Source organism: Ochotona curzoniae, unplaced genomic scaffold (genome assembly GCF_017591425.1).
Source record: "Ochotona curzoniae isolate NIBS_2020 unplaced genomic scaffold, NIBS_Ocur_1.0 contig_2321, whole genome shotgun sequence".
NCBI lineage: Eukaryota > Metazoa > Chordata > Mammalia > Lagomorpha > Ochotonidae > Ochotona > Ochotona curzoniae.
Window position 1 is genome coordinate 2,752,961 of NW_024465421.1, and position 16,073 is coordinate 2,769,033.

At 49.3% G+C, this 16,073-nt stretch overlaps 1 protein-coding gene across 3 annotated transcripts in view; it reads right to left on the reverse strand.

The window, feature by feature from the left end:
* AUTS2 (activator of transcription and developmental regulator AUTS2) overlaps window positions 1-16,073 on the reverse strand; it is a 1,065,184-nt gene that overhangs the window by 72,937 nt on the left and 976,174 nt on the right. For all 3 annotated transcript variants that reach the window (XM_040972777.1, XM_040972778.1, XM_040972775.1), the window contains exon 6: window positions 11,944-11,995. In XM_040972777.1, the coding sequence (XP_040828711.1) occupies window positions 11,944-11,995 (52 nt within the window). The remainder of the gene's footprint in view (window positions 1-11,943; window positions 11,996-16,073) is intronic.

Consider the following 16,073-nt stretch of genomic DNA (forward strand, 5'->3'; position numbering starts at 1 on the left):
ACTCTGCGAGGGAGCCAAGAATTTAAACCATCATCTGTTGCCTCCCAGGGTGCACACTGGCAGACAGGTTGGTTGGAAATGGAGGTGGAACTAGATTCCAGGGGCTCCTGATATGTGATATGGGCCTCCCAAGCAGCAACTTAACCCAGCTAACAGTGTCTTTAGACCCCAATAAACTCTCCGACCCTTGCTGAGACTTGGGCCTGGGTCTTCTATCCCATCCCCTCCCTGTGGTGAGCCAAGCAGGAGAGAATTTCAGTTGCACAATACGACTGGAAGAGACTTGAGAAAAAAGAGGTGGTGTAGATACACAACGCAGAGATCTTTAGAATGTTCCTCCAAAGTGCACACAGAGGGGTGGAGGGGTAGGTCCTAGCCTGGTGGGGCGTACAGTGGCAAGCTGCAGCTCTCTGAGTGGGACCGCATCCACAGCCTCTGCGTGCTGGTCAACTCCACCTCTGTTCACCCTTTGGGGGCTCACCTCATCTTCCTTTTCTCCTTATAAGGCTATGCCAAGAAAAAGACCAAAAAAAAGCAAAAAAAAAAAAAAATCTTTCCTATTACAATATTTCAAAAACCCATTTGTATTTATTACTAAGATTTTTATTTATATTTTATATTATTCCCGGCTCTGACTCTGAATCCATCTTCCTGCCAATGTGTACCACCCAGGGAGGCAGTAAAAGATACAGCTCAAGTGTGTGGGTCCCTGCTACTCAGGTGGGCAGTTGGATGGGATTGTAGGCTCCTGGCTTTTGCTTGGTCCAGCCCGGCTGTTGCAGATCAGTATCCACAACTAGCAGCTAGAAAACACAAACACAAAACCCTGAAATTCCTCCACTCCCCTGAGTATTTTGCTCACTTTGTTATCTTGCTGTCCATCCACTCACTGAATGGAAGAAGAAGCTACTACAATGCATTTTTTGCGTAAAACCACATGAAAGGAATGAATGGGATAACCATGGCTGCCATTTACTTAACAGCTGAGAAATTCGATTTCAGGAGAAAATTCCTTGTCAGAGCCAAGTTTATGGATAAAGAAGCCCACACAGCAGCTTAGGGGACTCCTGGAGGCAATGGGATTCCGGGAGTTGGGAGGCAAAGAAGCTTTACTATGGAAAAACCTTCCCAGGCTACAGATAATGAGAAAATGATGTAATCTTGGCTAAAATTAGGTTTTGGTGTTACTCTGCTGAGAGATGTGAAAGGTGAGAGATAAGAAGAGGAAAATGTTTTCCAAGTGGCTTTTAGAGGCATCCAAATATAACCGCCTCCCACATCGGTCTATTAACGGGCACACTTGAGACAGTTCATTCCCTCTTCAAAAGGACTCTTAGAAACACGGTGATGCGCTCTCAACCTCCTCCTCTGGAAGACAAGCTTTAGGAGGGTCACAGCAGCCACAGAAGGCCACTCCCCTCCCCCAGGCACAGAGGGGGCTTCTAGCTCCTGTTGTCGGTCACTAGCGTAATGTCCCTATTAGGAAAGCCCGAGTCACTGTTGCTGGAATCTGGCTCAAAATCTGTTCGCTCAGAGACTCAGAAATGAATGGAGAAGGGGCATCGAGGGGAGACACGTCTTGTTAGAAGTCGAGGAAATAGAGACAAGCGAGCATTTTGGTCGCACCTGTTCAGATACTCTCAGGCATCCTGGGATGACACAAAGTCTCTACATGGTCCTTCATCAACAAGACAGGGTCTCTACCAAGAGCCAGGGAATATATAGCACCCTGGGGCGCTGCAGGACAAAAGAACTAGCCATGCCCTCATCTGGCCAGCGGCCCTCACCACTATCCCTTTCCATTTGTGCCCCAGCGAAAGCAGGCGCCTTTTCTATTTTGCTCTTGGCCACAGCCCAACCCAGCTCATATGTCACCAGCTTGGAGTTAGCTGGATTTAGCTGCACCAATTACCAGCTGGGTGATCTAGCACAAGTTATTTAATCTTTCCTTTTCCTCATTTGAACATTGAATGAATTACATGTAAAGCATTTTTCCCCCCCAAACCAAGTCTTTAATACACACTAGTTTTCCTATAAAGGCACTTTATTTTGGTGTAACATCACCTTGACATGCATGCAGCTGTTTCATAACAGACAATTTCCTTGAGGCTTTTGAAGATCCCTTGTATTTAACTTCACTGTCCATATCTAGAAGGTAAAGTTGTCATTTCTAAATTCTTTTCCAAGCTGAAGAGATGCAGAAGTGAGCACCGTGGTAGAGAGGATTAAGCTATCTCTTGGGATGTCCAGAACCCACACTGCCATGCCAGCTGGAGTCCTGGCTACTCTGCTTGCCACCCAGCTTCCTGCTAAAGCTCCAGGGAAGGTGGCCAATGAGTAACCCTGGTGCCCATGTGAGTAGACCAGATGGAACTTCAAGCTTATGGCTTCCACCTTGCCTAGCTCTGGCTATTGTAGGCATTTGGGGAGTGATTCTGCCTTTCCAAAAACAAGTAAGATAGGGGAAAAAAAAGATGCCTCAGACATTACATGATACAGTGTATGTATTTAGTATGATGTAAATTGAATACCGTATGGCATGAGAACTCGGAGGGCTTCATTCACATCTCATTTAATCCTCACACCAACTACCTGTGAGAGGAGTTTGACAACTCCCATTGTACAGTAGACAAAACTGGTGTTAAAACATCCTACGTTTAACCTAGTAGCCGTAGTCCTCGCCTTGGGATTCCATATGGGTGCCGGTTTGTTGCAGGGAGGTGGATGCGAAATGGGGCTGCTGGATTAGAACCGGTACCCATATGGGATCCCAGTGCATGTAAGACAAGGACTTTAGCCACTAGGCTACCACACTGGGCCCTCTTTCTTTCTTTTTAAGGTGTATCTATTTATTTGTAAGTCAGAGTTACCGAGGGAGAGGAGAGGAGGAGTGTCAGAGAAAGCTCCCCACCCCAACCCCTGAAGTGACTGCAGCAAGCCAGAGCTGAGCCAGGTCAAAATCAGGAATTTCACATGGGTTCCCCTAATGGGTGGAAGGTGCCCAAACACTTGCTCCATCTTTTGCTATCCTCCCAGGCTATTCACAGGGAGGCTGGATCAGAAGTGGAACAGCCAGGACAGGAAGTAGCACCCATCCTGGATGCTGACAATGTAGGCAGGCAGCAGCTATATCATGATGCTGGCCCTGCAGGCCACATCCTAAGTACCCAGTACGATGCATTCCACTTTGCAGTAGCGTTTGGATTCCTCTGTGGTGACCAGTATCCCTGCATTCATTAGGCAAGCCGAAGCATCTACTGCCCCAACAATTTACTCTTTGCAGATCCTGGAAATCATCTTTGCATTTCGGAACAGCTAAATAAGCTACACCAGGTAAATAAAATGGTAAGCCACTGGCTTCTTGTTGACCTAACTCATCTAAAGTAGGAAAAAACAAGCTAGTCACAGAGCAGCCTACTCATTTCATCCGCAAGCCTGCACAAACTACCCCTCCACTTTGCATTCATACAGTGAGGGCTAAACACAACAGACAGAGGCAGACGGCAACATTCGTGTGGATCCTGCTTTTAAAGATGTATTTATTTGAAAGGCTGAGTAACAGAAAGAAGAGAAACAGAGATTCCATCTACTGGTTCACTCTCTGAATGCCAACCCACCTGGGACAGGGCCAGGCGGAGGCCAGGAGGCCAATGCCCAAGTCCATTCCTGTAGATCTTTCTTTTTCCCTGAGGGAGGAGTTTGCCTTACGCTGCAATGACAGCAGCCTTGGTCATGTGACTGACTCTAGCCAATGAGATGTTTGGAGATCCCACACAGCACATCCCAGCTGCAGCTTGGAGATGCATTCTGGGGATCTGTCTGTGCTCCTCGCCATCTCTCAGGATAACAACTATTGCAGCTGTTCCTTTAGTTGGGGGTGCCAGAATAAAGGGGAGACCTACAGCTGATGCCCAGCTGGCTCCGAGCAGGAGAACTCTGTTATCCTAAGCTTCTGAGTTATTCTGTTACTGCAGCGACATGAGCAAAAGCGGATGAACTGAGACCCTGTTCACTGACATGCACGAGTCACAGCATCTTGCCAGGACCAGCCTCACAGGTGCACAGCTGTAAGCTGCTCAATGGTTTTCAAAAGAAAAGTCCACGGTCCGTGGTGCTCCCACTTTAGCTATACCACTGGCTTCATCTCCTCTTTCAGAGATTCAGTTCATGCCGACAGGGTGTGTTCACAAGGAAAATTCTGCATGCGAGATGCACAGAGACCTAGCAAGACATCCCAGAGCAATTAGCTTCCTCCACTCTTACCCATAAACTTCAGGGGTGGGTGAGAAATCATCTCTTGGAGGTGAACCAGAGGCACTGCCTGTTACAGCCAGCTTCCCCTCCTCCTTGGACGTCCAATGAATCTCTAGGACCAAATTGTGGGTGACTTCATCTCATGAGGCCTTACACTGCACTCCCAGTGGGTACCCCAGCTGAGCCAACAGACAGATGTCATGGTCTCTGAGGTGGGAAAGGGCCATGGTACCCAAACCTGTGTCAGATTCCCGGCCCAGAAACCTCCCTGGCTAACCCACAAAGCAGGTCTTAAAACGCTGCTTCTGCTTGTTGAAAATCACAGGCTGGGCAAGTAGGTAAAAAACGCTTTGATGTTCGCTCCGGGCGACATAAAAGACAGCCAAGCCAGGGTTCAGGCACCATGAAATTAATAAAATCACAGTTGTGCTCGCTCCACCATAGGTTCGGAAATAAACTGGCGAAAATCCGAAATGCACAGAGCGGATTACTCGGGTGGGAATCAATCATGCTTGGCGCTGAAGTTTGCTGGCACTTCCTTGTACAGTGTATTCACTGGCCTCATAGAATTCACTCCAGTTGCTTCCGGAGATGGGAACATTGCTGGGCTTTCTGAGTAATTGAGACAAATTTTGTTTGTTAAATAAATTCCAGGCAAGAGTGTATTTGACTTATGCACAGGAAAGAATTCTTATATAAGCTGGGAAACAATAGAGTTTTATCTTATCTGTGCAACTTACTGCCGCTTGCCTGTGTGTGTTTTACTGCCAAAATAAAATAAATTGAATCAGCTCACACATGATAACATGCTCTTTCCTAACTCATACTAATTGCTTGGCTAATTGATGTTTGTTGAACTTTCTCCATTTCATTGAGTGATTAGGTACAAAGCTAACAGTTGACATCTGTAGGCGCTTAACTGGCGTCTGTAATTACTGTTAATGTTAAATAATTGTTAGTTAATTGGAGTGGTAACTGACTGAATGGAATCCAGATTGTGAAGCAAAAAGAAACCTAGTTAAATAAACATACATTTTCAGAGAAAACAACGTTTTTCGGCAGTTGTCAGAAACTCGAAATAATCCAGAGGCCATGGGATGGCCACGGGCTTCCTCTGCACTGGAAGCTGCACATCTGGGGCGACCCGGTGCACTGGAAAGAGTTACCAGGGAGGAGGCAGTCTGCCATTTAACTGTTCTCCTGGCCGACTCTCCAGGACGGACTCACTGCTTTGAACTGCTTAAATTCCAACTCTCTATGCTGAACTGGTTTCTGGGACAACCAAATACTAGCCAGTTGGCTCCCAAAACAACTACGTATGATGAGACAGACAGACGAGGCTGATGCACACTGCAGCGTCTGGGTCCAGGATTGCCAAGTACAGAGATAGTTCTTTCAGAGGACAGCTGTAATCGCCCAGAGAGTAAGCAGAGGGCTTTCAAGTGGGCTCTAAAGCAAACAGAGTGGTGTTTGAACATCTGACTAACAGAAAGGAATCTGTTACACTTGTAATCTACTCCCAAGTGGTCCCAGGGCGTCCAGTAGGACCCACGGGCCTGATCAGCTGCCTTCTATCTGCTGAAGTGACCACCCCAGTCCAGAACTCCTCCCCAAGACACCATCCTAACAAACACCGGGGAATGTCCCCACCTTGAGGCATCCACAGGTGTCACCAAAACAAAAAGAAAAAAAAAAAATCCGGGTAGCAGCATGTGAGAAGCTTTCTCACAGCCTGGAGTACCTTTAGACCCTTGTTGGCACATTCACAGCAACACTACAAGGCATCTGTGTCTAACGATCCTCGAGGAATAATTCCATACAACAAATTCTGTATGTCAGAGTCAGCCTCTATAGGAAGGTCAATTTCCATGACAAAAGGAGCTGATTGCTTGCTATCTGCCCTGTGGGTGAGAGGAGGCATGGAACTCCTTGTAACTCCTTTTGTCTCATATCAAGCACCAATTACCCTTTCAGGACTAGTTAATTCTGCGTGCAGAAGACATCTCAATTTCCTAAAGCACCGGCAAAGGCTGTGAAATATACCCAGTAATCACAGAAAGACAAATCAAGAAGGAGAGAGACAGTCCCGTGTTCCTCACCTCATCTGGGGGCTTAGGGCAGGACTCAGAAGCTAGAACTGGCTCCGTTGGATGTCGCACACAGTGGGAACTGCATTACATGGGATTGTGAGATGGTCTCCATAAGTTCAAAGGAGCTGTAAATTTTAGAACTTGAAAAATTGTTATGTATTTGGAAGTCAGAGTTACAGAGGGACAGAATTTTCTACCAGCTGGCTCACTCTCCCAGTGGCTGCAACAGCCAGGGCTGGGTCAAGGACTTCAGCTGGGTGGCAGCAACCCAAACACTTGGGCCATCCTCTGCTGCTTTTCCCGGCCCATGCTTCCCTTGGGGACATTAGCAGGGAGCTGGAGTGTAAGTGCAGCAGCTGGGACTCGAACTGGTGCCCATATAGGAAGCATGCTGAATTGCAGGAGACGGCTTTACTCACAGTGCTATGGCGCCTGCCCCAACTTTTTCTCTCTCTTTTAAAAATATTTTCTTTCTTTAAGATTCATTAATATACCTTTGTAGAGTTTTTTTCCCAAAAGATTTATTTATTTATTGGAAAGTCAGATATACAGAGAGGAGGAGAGACAGACAGGAAGATCTTCCGACCGATGATGCACTCCCCAAGTGAGCACAACGGCCGATGCTATGCCGATCCGAAACCAGGAGGCAGGAACTTCTTCTGGGTCTCCCACACGGCTGCAGAGTCCCAAGGCTTTGGGCTGTCCTCGACTGCTTTCCCAGGCTACAAGCAGGAGGCTGGATGGGAAGTGGAGCTGCCGGGATCAGAACCGGCGCCCATATGGGATCCTGGCACTTTCAAGGCGAGGACTTTAACTGCTAGGCCACACCACCAGGCCCTATTTTCATTTTTAAAATTTATTTGAAATGTAGAGTTAGAGATAGCAAAGGGAGAGCTTCATCGTCCATCTTTCTCTGCTTTCCCAGAGACACTACGGACAGTGAGCTGGGTTTGAGGCAGAGCAGCCAGGATGCCAACCAGAGCCCAGAAGGGACATCAGCACTGAGAGTAGCGGCTTAACCAGCTGTCCCACAGCACAGAGATCCCACCCCCCATGCCCCCCCGCCCATACTTTCTTTTTTCTTAAAGAAAGCCATCTAAGAATCAACTGCTTTATTTCCCTGTACAGTTATCTTAGCAACAATACCTTTGTCAAAAAGCAGTGATGGCCTTGGTTCTAATAGAACTCTTAGCAAATGTTGCCTGCAAGCCTAAGGAGAGCCTAAGGTTGTAGCATAGGTTTTGCAGGGAGCTCAGCATTAAGTCAGCAACACCTTTGGGTAACATGCTGGTCTCCCTGCCTCCTCCAGTCACACCATGTTTTTTTTTTTTTCAACCAAATCCTTCTTCTGTAACTTTGACCAAACCCAGCTGCCTAAAGTTCATAAAAGCTCCACCAAACCTAACTGCCCCAACTTCATCTACATCTCAGCGGAAGCCCCTCTCCCCCCACCTGCCTCCAAAACCAAAGCAACCCCAAGAAGAGGCCGGGGCACTCCCCTGGCAGAGGAAATGCAGTGCTGGCTACATAGAGCCCAAGGTGCCCTGGGGGGGGGGGGCTCCTCAAGGTGAATGGGAGTCCCCCACGGCTGGCGAGGCGAGGCATGCCCTGCCTCCATGGTAGCAGCTGTTTCTACTGTGCTCATATTCCAGTAGACATGCAAGGCTCAGAGCCGGAGGGCACCCCCTTTGCCAGCTCCTGGAGGGGCTGGCTGTGCTGGTGGGCCCAGCAGTCTGAGATCCAGCCCCCGGGGAAGGGGAGAGAAGCTAAAGGGGCTAAAGACCTCGGCTGGCCTCTCTTCTCTCCCAGCAGTTCTCATGAGTTGCAGGTGACTCTGGAAGGCAGGAGGGGCAGGGATGGAGGGCTTTGTTCTTCTTCCCATAGCTGGACCAGGCTGTCCACAGAAGGCTCCGTGAAGCCCTCAGCTCAGCTCTCTGCCTCCCAGACAGGGCTGCCCTTCTGCCTCTCTGGAGCTAGCTCAGAGTTCTAGGAGAGATGAATTATCTTGGCAGCATGACTGTGTGCTGCCAAGTAGCACTCATTACATCAAAGTGGCAAAGCCACCAAGAGGAGGATCGAGGAATAGGTCATGAAGACAAATGCTAACCCTCTGGAACTGACTGCCAAGTTCATCTTCAGCACAAACATTTTTGGATCTGGGGGACACACTGCTTGCTGCTGCTCTAACCGTAACAGCCCGACCAACTAAACAGGGACCATAACTTGGTGTCTCTCTCTCTCTCACACTGGAAAAATTAATTTTTCCTTTGGCAGATGGTTGAGTCACAAAGACAGAAGGATTCATAAAATTCACATGAACACCCCGTAAACATTTTAAACACATAAAGATTAAACAAGGCAACCATGACCTTGATTAAACTATTTTTTTTTAATGTCAGTGACAGTAAACCATGTGATCTGGAAGCTCAACTCCACACCTCTCCCGACATGCTCAGCTCTCACTGGGCATGTCAACTGCATATGCAAGCAGATAGTATTTGATGAACTGGTTTTAAGACGGGACATAAAAGGCACCCGAAGAAAGCAACCATTTGGAACACCTAAACATTAAAAAAAAAAAAAAAAATCTTACCAGTTCTCTATTAAATCTGACTGACTCAGGGGAAGTTGAAATAAAATCAATGGGCAGAAGTGATACAAAACGTAGTGATTGCATCCACTCTGCCTCAACCCCTGCCCCTTTCCAATTAATTGGCTGATTCCCACTAGAGTTGTTGGCCCAGGACTAGAATGTGTGATGATTGAAAATTCTGACCTAAAGAGGCTAAATGACTTGTTCAAGCTCATGAGTGGGCTGATGGGACTGGAGCCACGGCCCCTGTGGCTTCAGCCTGCCCAGGGACCTCATCTCCACTGTGCACAACCCAGCATCAAAGCTGCCCCCCCGCCCCACACCTCCCTCCCACCCCCAAGCAGCTTGTGAGATTAGCACTGCCCTCCCACAGTGAAATTTTATGGACCAGATCTGCCCATCACCAGGCTCAGCAGCATAATCTTGCCAGCGGCTTAGAGCCACGCTCCTCCGTGGCCAGAGCGCTGCCAGACTCCTCAGGGGGAGAGGGGACGGGTCCCTGGGAGGATCTGGGGGTCAGCCCCCCTGCATCCTTGTTAGAATGTTCACTCCACTGAGGCTTTGAAGATTTTTCCCAGTCGTGTTTGTTACCTGCTGCAAATGCGGCCTTTTTTTACAATGCTTTCTATGGCTCATGGCTAAAGATACCAGACAAAGACAGACGATCTGACTTTCAGGCTTTGCAGGACTCGAACTGGATGCGCAAGGTGACGGACAGTTCTTTGCAGGCCTTGTCAACCACTCATCCAGGAAAAAAAAAAAATGCCACTATCCGGAGCAAAAACAAACCCCAAAACAGGAGCTCTGTCACCAGACCCTCTCTGCACCTGTCTCAAAGCAATTACTGACACTGTAGCTACACAATGAATCTCTTTCTCTTTCGAAGTTGTTTTCCTGATATTTAGCAGTTTGAATACTAATCCCCTTAACAAAACTGCCCTGATGCGTCGTCCCCTCCCTCCTAGCTCCTGCACCCTTAAATCTTTCTCTCCAGGGAAGGATGGGGATGCCGGCTAGCAGTCAGTCTCCTTTGGCAGTACCTGGATTTGCACTGATTCAGCCTCTTGTCATTCATGTTCCCAACAGGAATTAGCATAAGGCATTAAGGGGAGACTCCGGAGGAGAAAAGAAAGGCCATTTTGATGGAAATAAGGGGCAAAGGAATAATCTGCCATCAACTAAAATGCTTATTTGTGTATGGTTTCCCAAGCAAGGCTTAGAAAAAGCCTATGTTGATTTTAGTGTACACAAAGAAACCTTAATCCTCTCAAGGCAACTAAATCACCCCCTAGAAAAGCGGCTCAGAAGAAAGGCACCCTGTCAGGGGGATGACTATTCACAATCAAATAGATGCCACAGATCACACCCTGTAAGTAAACACAAGTAAGAATGTGGGAAACACTGCGCTGCAAACGGGAGACCCCAGGGGAGGGAGCCACTGGGAGCAGGGGAGCCACTTAACACAACCCCCTCACTCTCCAGGGTCCTTCAGGACAGCAGTGGCCTTGGCTACCCAAACCCCCAAGGCTGGAGCGACACCAGAAACAGGGCATCTGACAGGTTAGCGGAAGAAGGCTACAAGTCACCTGCAGGGGAGGTCCTGGGTGTGTATGTGTGTTTTGGCAGGGAGCGGGGGCTGGGGGAGGACTAGGTCATCACTGAAGCTCAGAGGCCCTGCTTCCGGTGACCTGTCCTTCCTCTGCGATGTTCTGTCGCACAGGGAGAGGCCACGACCAGTTCTCCTCCATCACCTAAACCAGCAGTTCCACAACCCTGCGTCTTCCACAGGCCCAAGTGCTACAGGCTAGGAGCCGCACGTATCTTTTATTGGGCTTTCAGCATTATGGATAACAAATTCACACAAACTTTCAGTCCATCAAAAGATATGATGCAATATAAAATCGGAATACTCCATTATGCAATAAACAGATAAAATTCAATATGACAATCATGGTACAGCAATCACACATACACATACCCCTCCAGAGGACGCTCAACATAACGAACTATGTAACACTGCAGTTGGTTCAAACTCCAAAATAATGGCGGTGGGCGGGGGGGGGGGGTCCACATAACTGCACTTGGCAGCTGTCCTCCAAACCAGCCAGCGAACACGCTGGCACACGCAGTCTCCAAGCTCCACTTCATGAAGGCCCAACTCGGATCTAGCACTACTAGATCAAACACCGGCAGCCAAACAGACCAAGAGCATTAGAGAGAGAGAGCACACACCTTCTTTATTAATAATCACCAAGCCAGCCCTTAACTCGGGTTCTGTGGTGAAAAAAAAAAAAAACACCCATAGTTTGCATAATTTAAACCTTTCAAATTATACAGCTTTCCGGGCCAGTGATTATTAGACTTGCCTAACTTTCATTATTTTCAACAACACTGCTTACAAATGAAAACTGCCTCGAAACCTATTGGTGATGATTTAAGGTAAGTTTCTCCTTAACGTGATGCTGTATCATTAGCCTTTCTTTCTCTAGATCGCCGTTTAGAAGAAATTAATGGGATAGGACATATTTAAATTCTGCCCTCTTGTCCGTGTATTCACTTTACAAAAAAGCCCCAAGCACAGGAAGGGTTGGTTTATGGCCACCACAGTGTGTGTACACTATACATCCCCCTGGTTATTACAGCCCGTAGTCCACATCACTCCTGGGAGTTGACAAGTGACAAGCTGGGGCATTTTGAGAACTCTTCTTCTGTACCATAGCCTCCCACGTTCCTTAACACTCACACACCTCGTACTGATTTCTTACCAAAGCAGTTCAAATAAGAATTCAACATGTTATTTGACAACGAACATTTAAAACACATCAGAAGAGCAAACAGATTCTGTCACACGCAAACACAGATGAGAAATAGCAGCTGGATGAGGAGGGAAGAAAAAGAGACCACATTGTGTGTGTGTGTGTGTGTGTGTGTGTTGAGCTCACTCTTCCTAGGCAATGAAAATGAAAGCAATATAAAAGCAGGCAAGCACACGGATGAAGGCCTTACCTTTGTTTACGAGAACGGTGTTGAAGAGTTTTTCAGAGCTGGCATCCGAAGCCTGGAAAACAAGAAGGGGAGAAGGCATGACTACCGTCGTCATTGCTATGCTTTTAAATCAATTCACTACATTTTGGGAAAACCTAACAGGGTGAGAAGCAGCTTCCCTAAATCATCCATAAGGTGGTGCTAGCCGACTGTCTGAGGCAGCCCTGCAGTGCAGTTCCTGCTGGGGGGAAGGGGGAAAGAAATCTTGATTTCTTAAAAAAAAAAAAAAGTGTCCTTATTAGACATATTATCTGTGCAAAACATATTTCTAGGAGATGATACACAAGGCAATTCAGTTCATTCACATAATCATCTTGCAATTTCGTTGACAGATCATTATTTTGGAAATGGTATTTTTCCAGGGTTATTTGCAGACATGCCTATTTTTCAATTTTCTTTCGCAAATCTGAAACGCCTATTCTTTCCTGCAAAGCTCTTCCTCACTGAGTGTCACTCACTGTGCCCGGAATGAAGTCTTTCCGAGACTCATTTGATGACCCTAAGGTGCTTGCTCCTTACAGAAATCGGGACGACCTTGACGTTCACCCAGCCGCCAGCCAACCTGCCTGCCCCGCACACTGACCACCAACCAGGCCTGCCACCGGCGTTCCTCCATTTCCATTTCCTAGAGATCCTGTCTGCTAATTACGCCATTGCCTTCAGGAGGGTGAAACAGAGCCTGTTTAAATAGCAAGACCAAAGCCAATTTAAATTACACACGCAGGTTCTGGAGGATAAACATGAAGTCAGTGTGGAGGAAATTGCAATGATGTTTCTGAAGCGCTGGATGTTTCTAGAACTTAGGAAAAGAACAAATTAAAAATTCCCAGCCATGTCATTTGCAGGTCCTTCTGCATGTCAGGTTACAACGTCTTGCCTGCATGGCTGCTGCCCCTGCCATGCAACCCTTGTGAGAAATGATTTCTCCTTGTCACACTTTACACATGGACATGTGCATTCTGACAAAACAAAGCTCAGAATGTTGAATAAATATGGGGGAAAGAGATGCAGGCGTGGTGGCGGGCGGTGGGGTGAAGGATAGTATATTCTGACTGTGGGTCTGGCTAAGGGGACAAAGAAGAATTCCATTTAGCCTTCCACATTATATTGATGATGGAACAGTCCTATGTATATCTGGGGAGTGAATTCTAGTCCTCGATGAAAATAATACACAAGCGTTCCAAAGATTCAATGATGGGTAAAAAAAAAATAACGATGCATGTGCCAGGAAAGAATTCAGCTATACACATTTATACACAACGTTTCAAAATATACCTTTCGCTTTTCATCCTATTTTGCAAGAATTTAAAACACACACACACACACACACACACATTGTGAAGGCCTTCCTGATACCTTGAGCAAAATTGGATAAAAAATATATATTCTGTGAGCTTTCCCTGACAAACAAACTGTGCAGGAAGGGTTGCACGGGGAGGGACAAATATGTTCTGTATCAAACGGATCAAGAATGCAGAGTTAAAAAAGCAAAAAAGGCAACCAATGGCGCTGCCCTATCAAAACACAAACCGTGATTTCTAGGAAACAGAGTTTTTCAGCTACAAACTTCTAGATAGGAGCATGCCACTGCTCTCCAGGGAACACTGTCCCCAGAAATCTATACTCCTAGCACAACAGGTGCATCCAGGGTTTAAACATTAAAGTCCAGCTGGAATTTGTTAAAGCCAAAAAAAAAAAAAAAAGTGTGTGTGTGAGAAATCCTGTTACAAATGCAAACCAGCTCTTGTATTTGGAATTACCTATTAAAATAGGTCTGACTGGCACAAAGAAATTCATGTCCATGTCGGCCCACTCAATGCACAATGCCAAGGGGCGCACGGAAACGAAGAGGGCTCGTGGCGGGCAAGTTTGTTGAGCGTGAACAGCAGCGAGGCTGTAGGCGCAGACAGGCCTCCTCGGCCCTTCTCGGGACTGCCACCTTCGTCGGTTCCATTGGAGCCTCGCAGCAAGGGACTGTCAGAGAGATCCTGACGACCTAACCAAACCCTCTGCTGCCTCTGCCGCTGCCGGGGGTTCTCCCGATGCCCAACAGCAAGTGATGAAGGAAGCAGGTTGTAGAAAAGCTTAGTTGGAAGCTCTGCATTCTAATCAGAAATGCTTTCCCGGCCCTTCGCTTCCCAGATCCAAGTCACCCGGCTGCTGGGCAGGACGCCTTGTGCAAGTAGGGCGAAGGGCGGCTCCAAAGTGGCCTCCGTGGAAAGCCAGCCTCGACAGGGTGTTGGCCAAGTGGTCCTGGCCACACTGCATAGCAGGCTGGGGTTCGCCCTCCTCCAGTGCAAGTGGCAGCGCCTTAGCAGATAAAGTCTCAAGCGGTAACCGCACGGAGAGCCTGATTTGTTTCTTCCTCCTTGAACGTCCCTCCTAGCTACATTTTGCAAACATGTGTGTCAGTTACCTGGCTACCTTGGGTCTTAATCTTGGGGATGTTGCCATTTTCGTTGCCTTTTTAAGTCTGCGTTTTACTATCACCTACATTATTTTTCTGGCTATTCCCCTTCGCCTCCCGCCCTCCCCCCCCCCCGCCTCTCTTTTTAATCAGGAAAGACTAGGTCAGCCAGAGTGAGGGGCTCTGGCTCGTCCGATGTAGAACGCGGGGCGCCTGTGCCCGCCTCGCACTTTACGCTGTCTCTCGCCATTTCGTTCCCTGCCCCCTAGCTCGGCACTGGAGCGTTAAGGGCACGAAGCGACCGAATCTACACGGAAAAACCAGGTTTCTCCTTTGGCTTTTCCTTCTAATAATAATGATGGTAATATTAATACGTTAAACAACAGCAAACGCCACCGCAAGCCGTAGTTGGCGTTTGCAGAAAAGTTAAGTCCTGCCGAGAGGAGGAGGGAAGGCGTGGAGCCAGGCCCGCGAAGGGAACCCTGACTTCGAGACAGATCCCGCTTGGGGCCACCTCCAGTCCCCTCGGGCGCAGACCCCCTGGGCCGCCTTCTCCAACCCCACAGCTGCCCGAGGGACTTTCAAACAAGAAAAGAGAAACCTTCTGGAAACTTCAGTGAGAGTTCTTTATCCAGCGTTCGATCCCGAGCCCAAGATCTCCTGTCGTTCCTCTCGGCCCCGAGTGTCGGCTGGGATCCCTGACCCGGATGCGGGAGGGGGGAAGCGCGCCCCGATCCCCGACACCAGCCGCATGGACACAGGGCCTCGGCTCGGCCCGGTCCCGGGTCCGGCGGAGGGCCCCCCCACCTCCCTGCGCTCGCCCGCTCTGGCCCCTGGGCCCTCCCGGCACACAAGTGCCGCTCTGGTCCCCGCTCTCGGGTCGAATCGGGCCGGCTGAGCTTGGGGGGTGGAGGGGAGTACAAAGACGGTGACCGGGTTACCGAAGGGAGCTGGGGAAGCAGGGGGAGGGGGACCGAAGGAGCCTCGGGAGCGACAGACGCGAGGAGCCCGCCCCTGCCACCCCTGCCCGCCGGCCTGGCCACCGCAACAAAAGACCCCCGACCCAGCCATCTCGCTTCCAATCCGGGGCTGCGAGTGAGCCGCGCCCCCCCCCCGGGGGGGGGGCTGCATTACCTGGTTGCAAAGGGTTAAGCGGTCCTGTCAGCCCCAAGTTCATGGTTTGGGTCCTTGGCAGGGCTCCCGATGATGGGTGATCGTCAGAAACCAGGAGGTTAAAAAAGAAAAGCCACCAGAACCCACGGCGAGAAAACGCCCAACTCCAACCCGGCACTGTCTGCAGGAGTCTTCTCTGCTCCTTCCTCTCCAAAGTCTGGAGGCGGATGCACGCGAACCAAATCCGAATCGGAGTCGCAGCAGCCTTCCGGCGGCCAGGAGCCAGCGCCGCCGCGCGCCGCGCGCACACATCCAAGCGCGGCCGAGTCCAGGCAGGCGGCAGGAGGGCGCCCGGCCCGCGCTCGCTCGCAGCCTCCCGGTCGCTCCTGCAGCGCGCGGGGCCGGGCGGCGCGGCGGGGGCTCGCCAGGCGCTTCCCGGGCCGGCGGGCGGGCGAGACGGAGAGGTGCGGCCCGAGCCGCCGCCGCGGCGTGCGGAGCTAGGAGCGAGGCGGCGGCGGCAGCGGCGGCGGCGACAGGACAAAGGAGACCATGTGCGGAGGGAGGGAGGAGG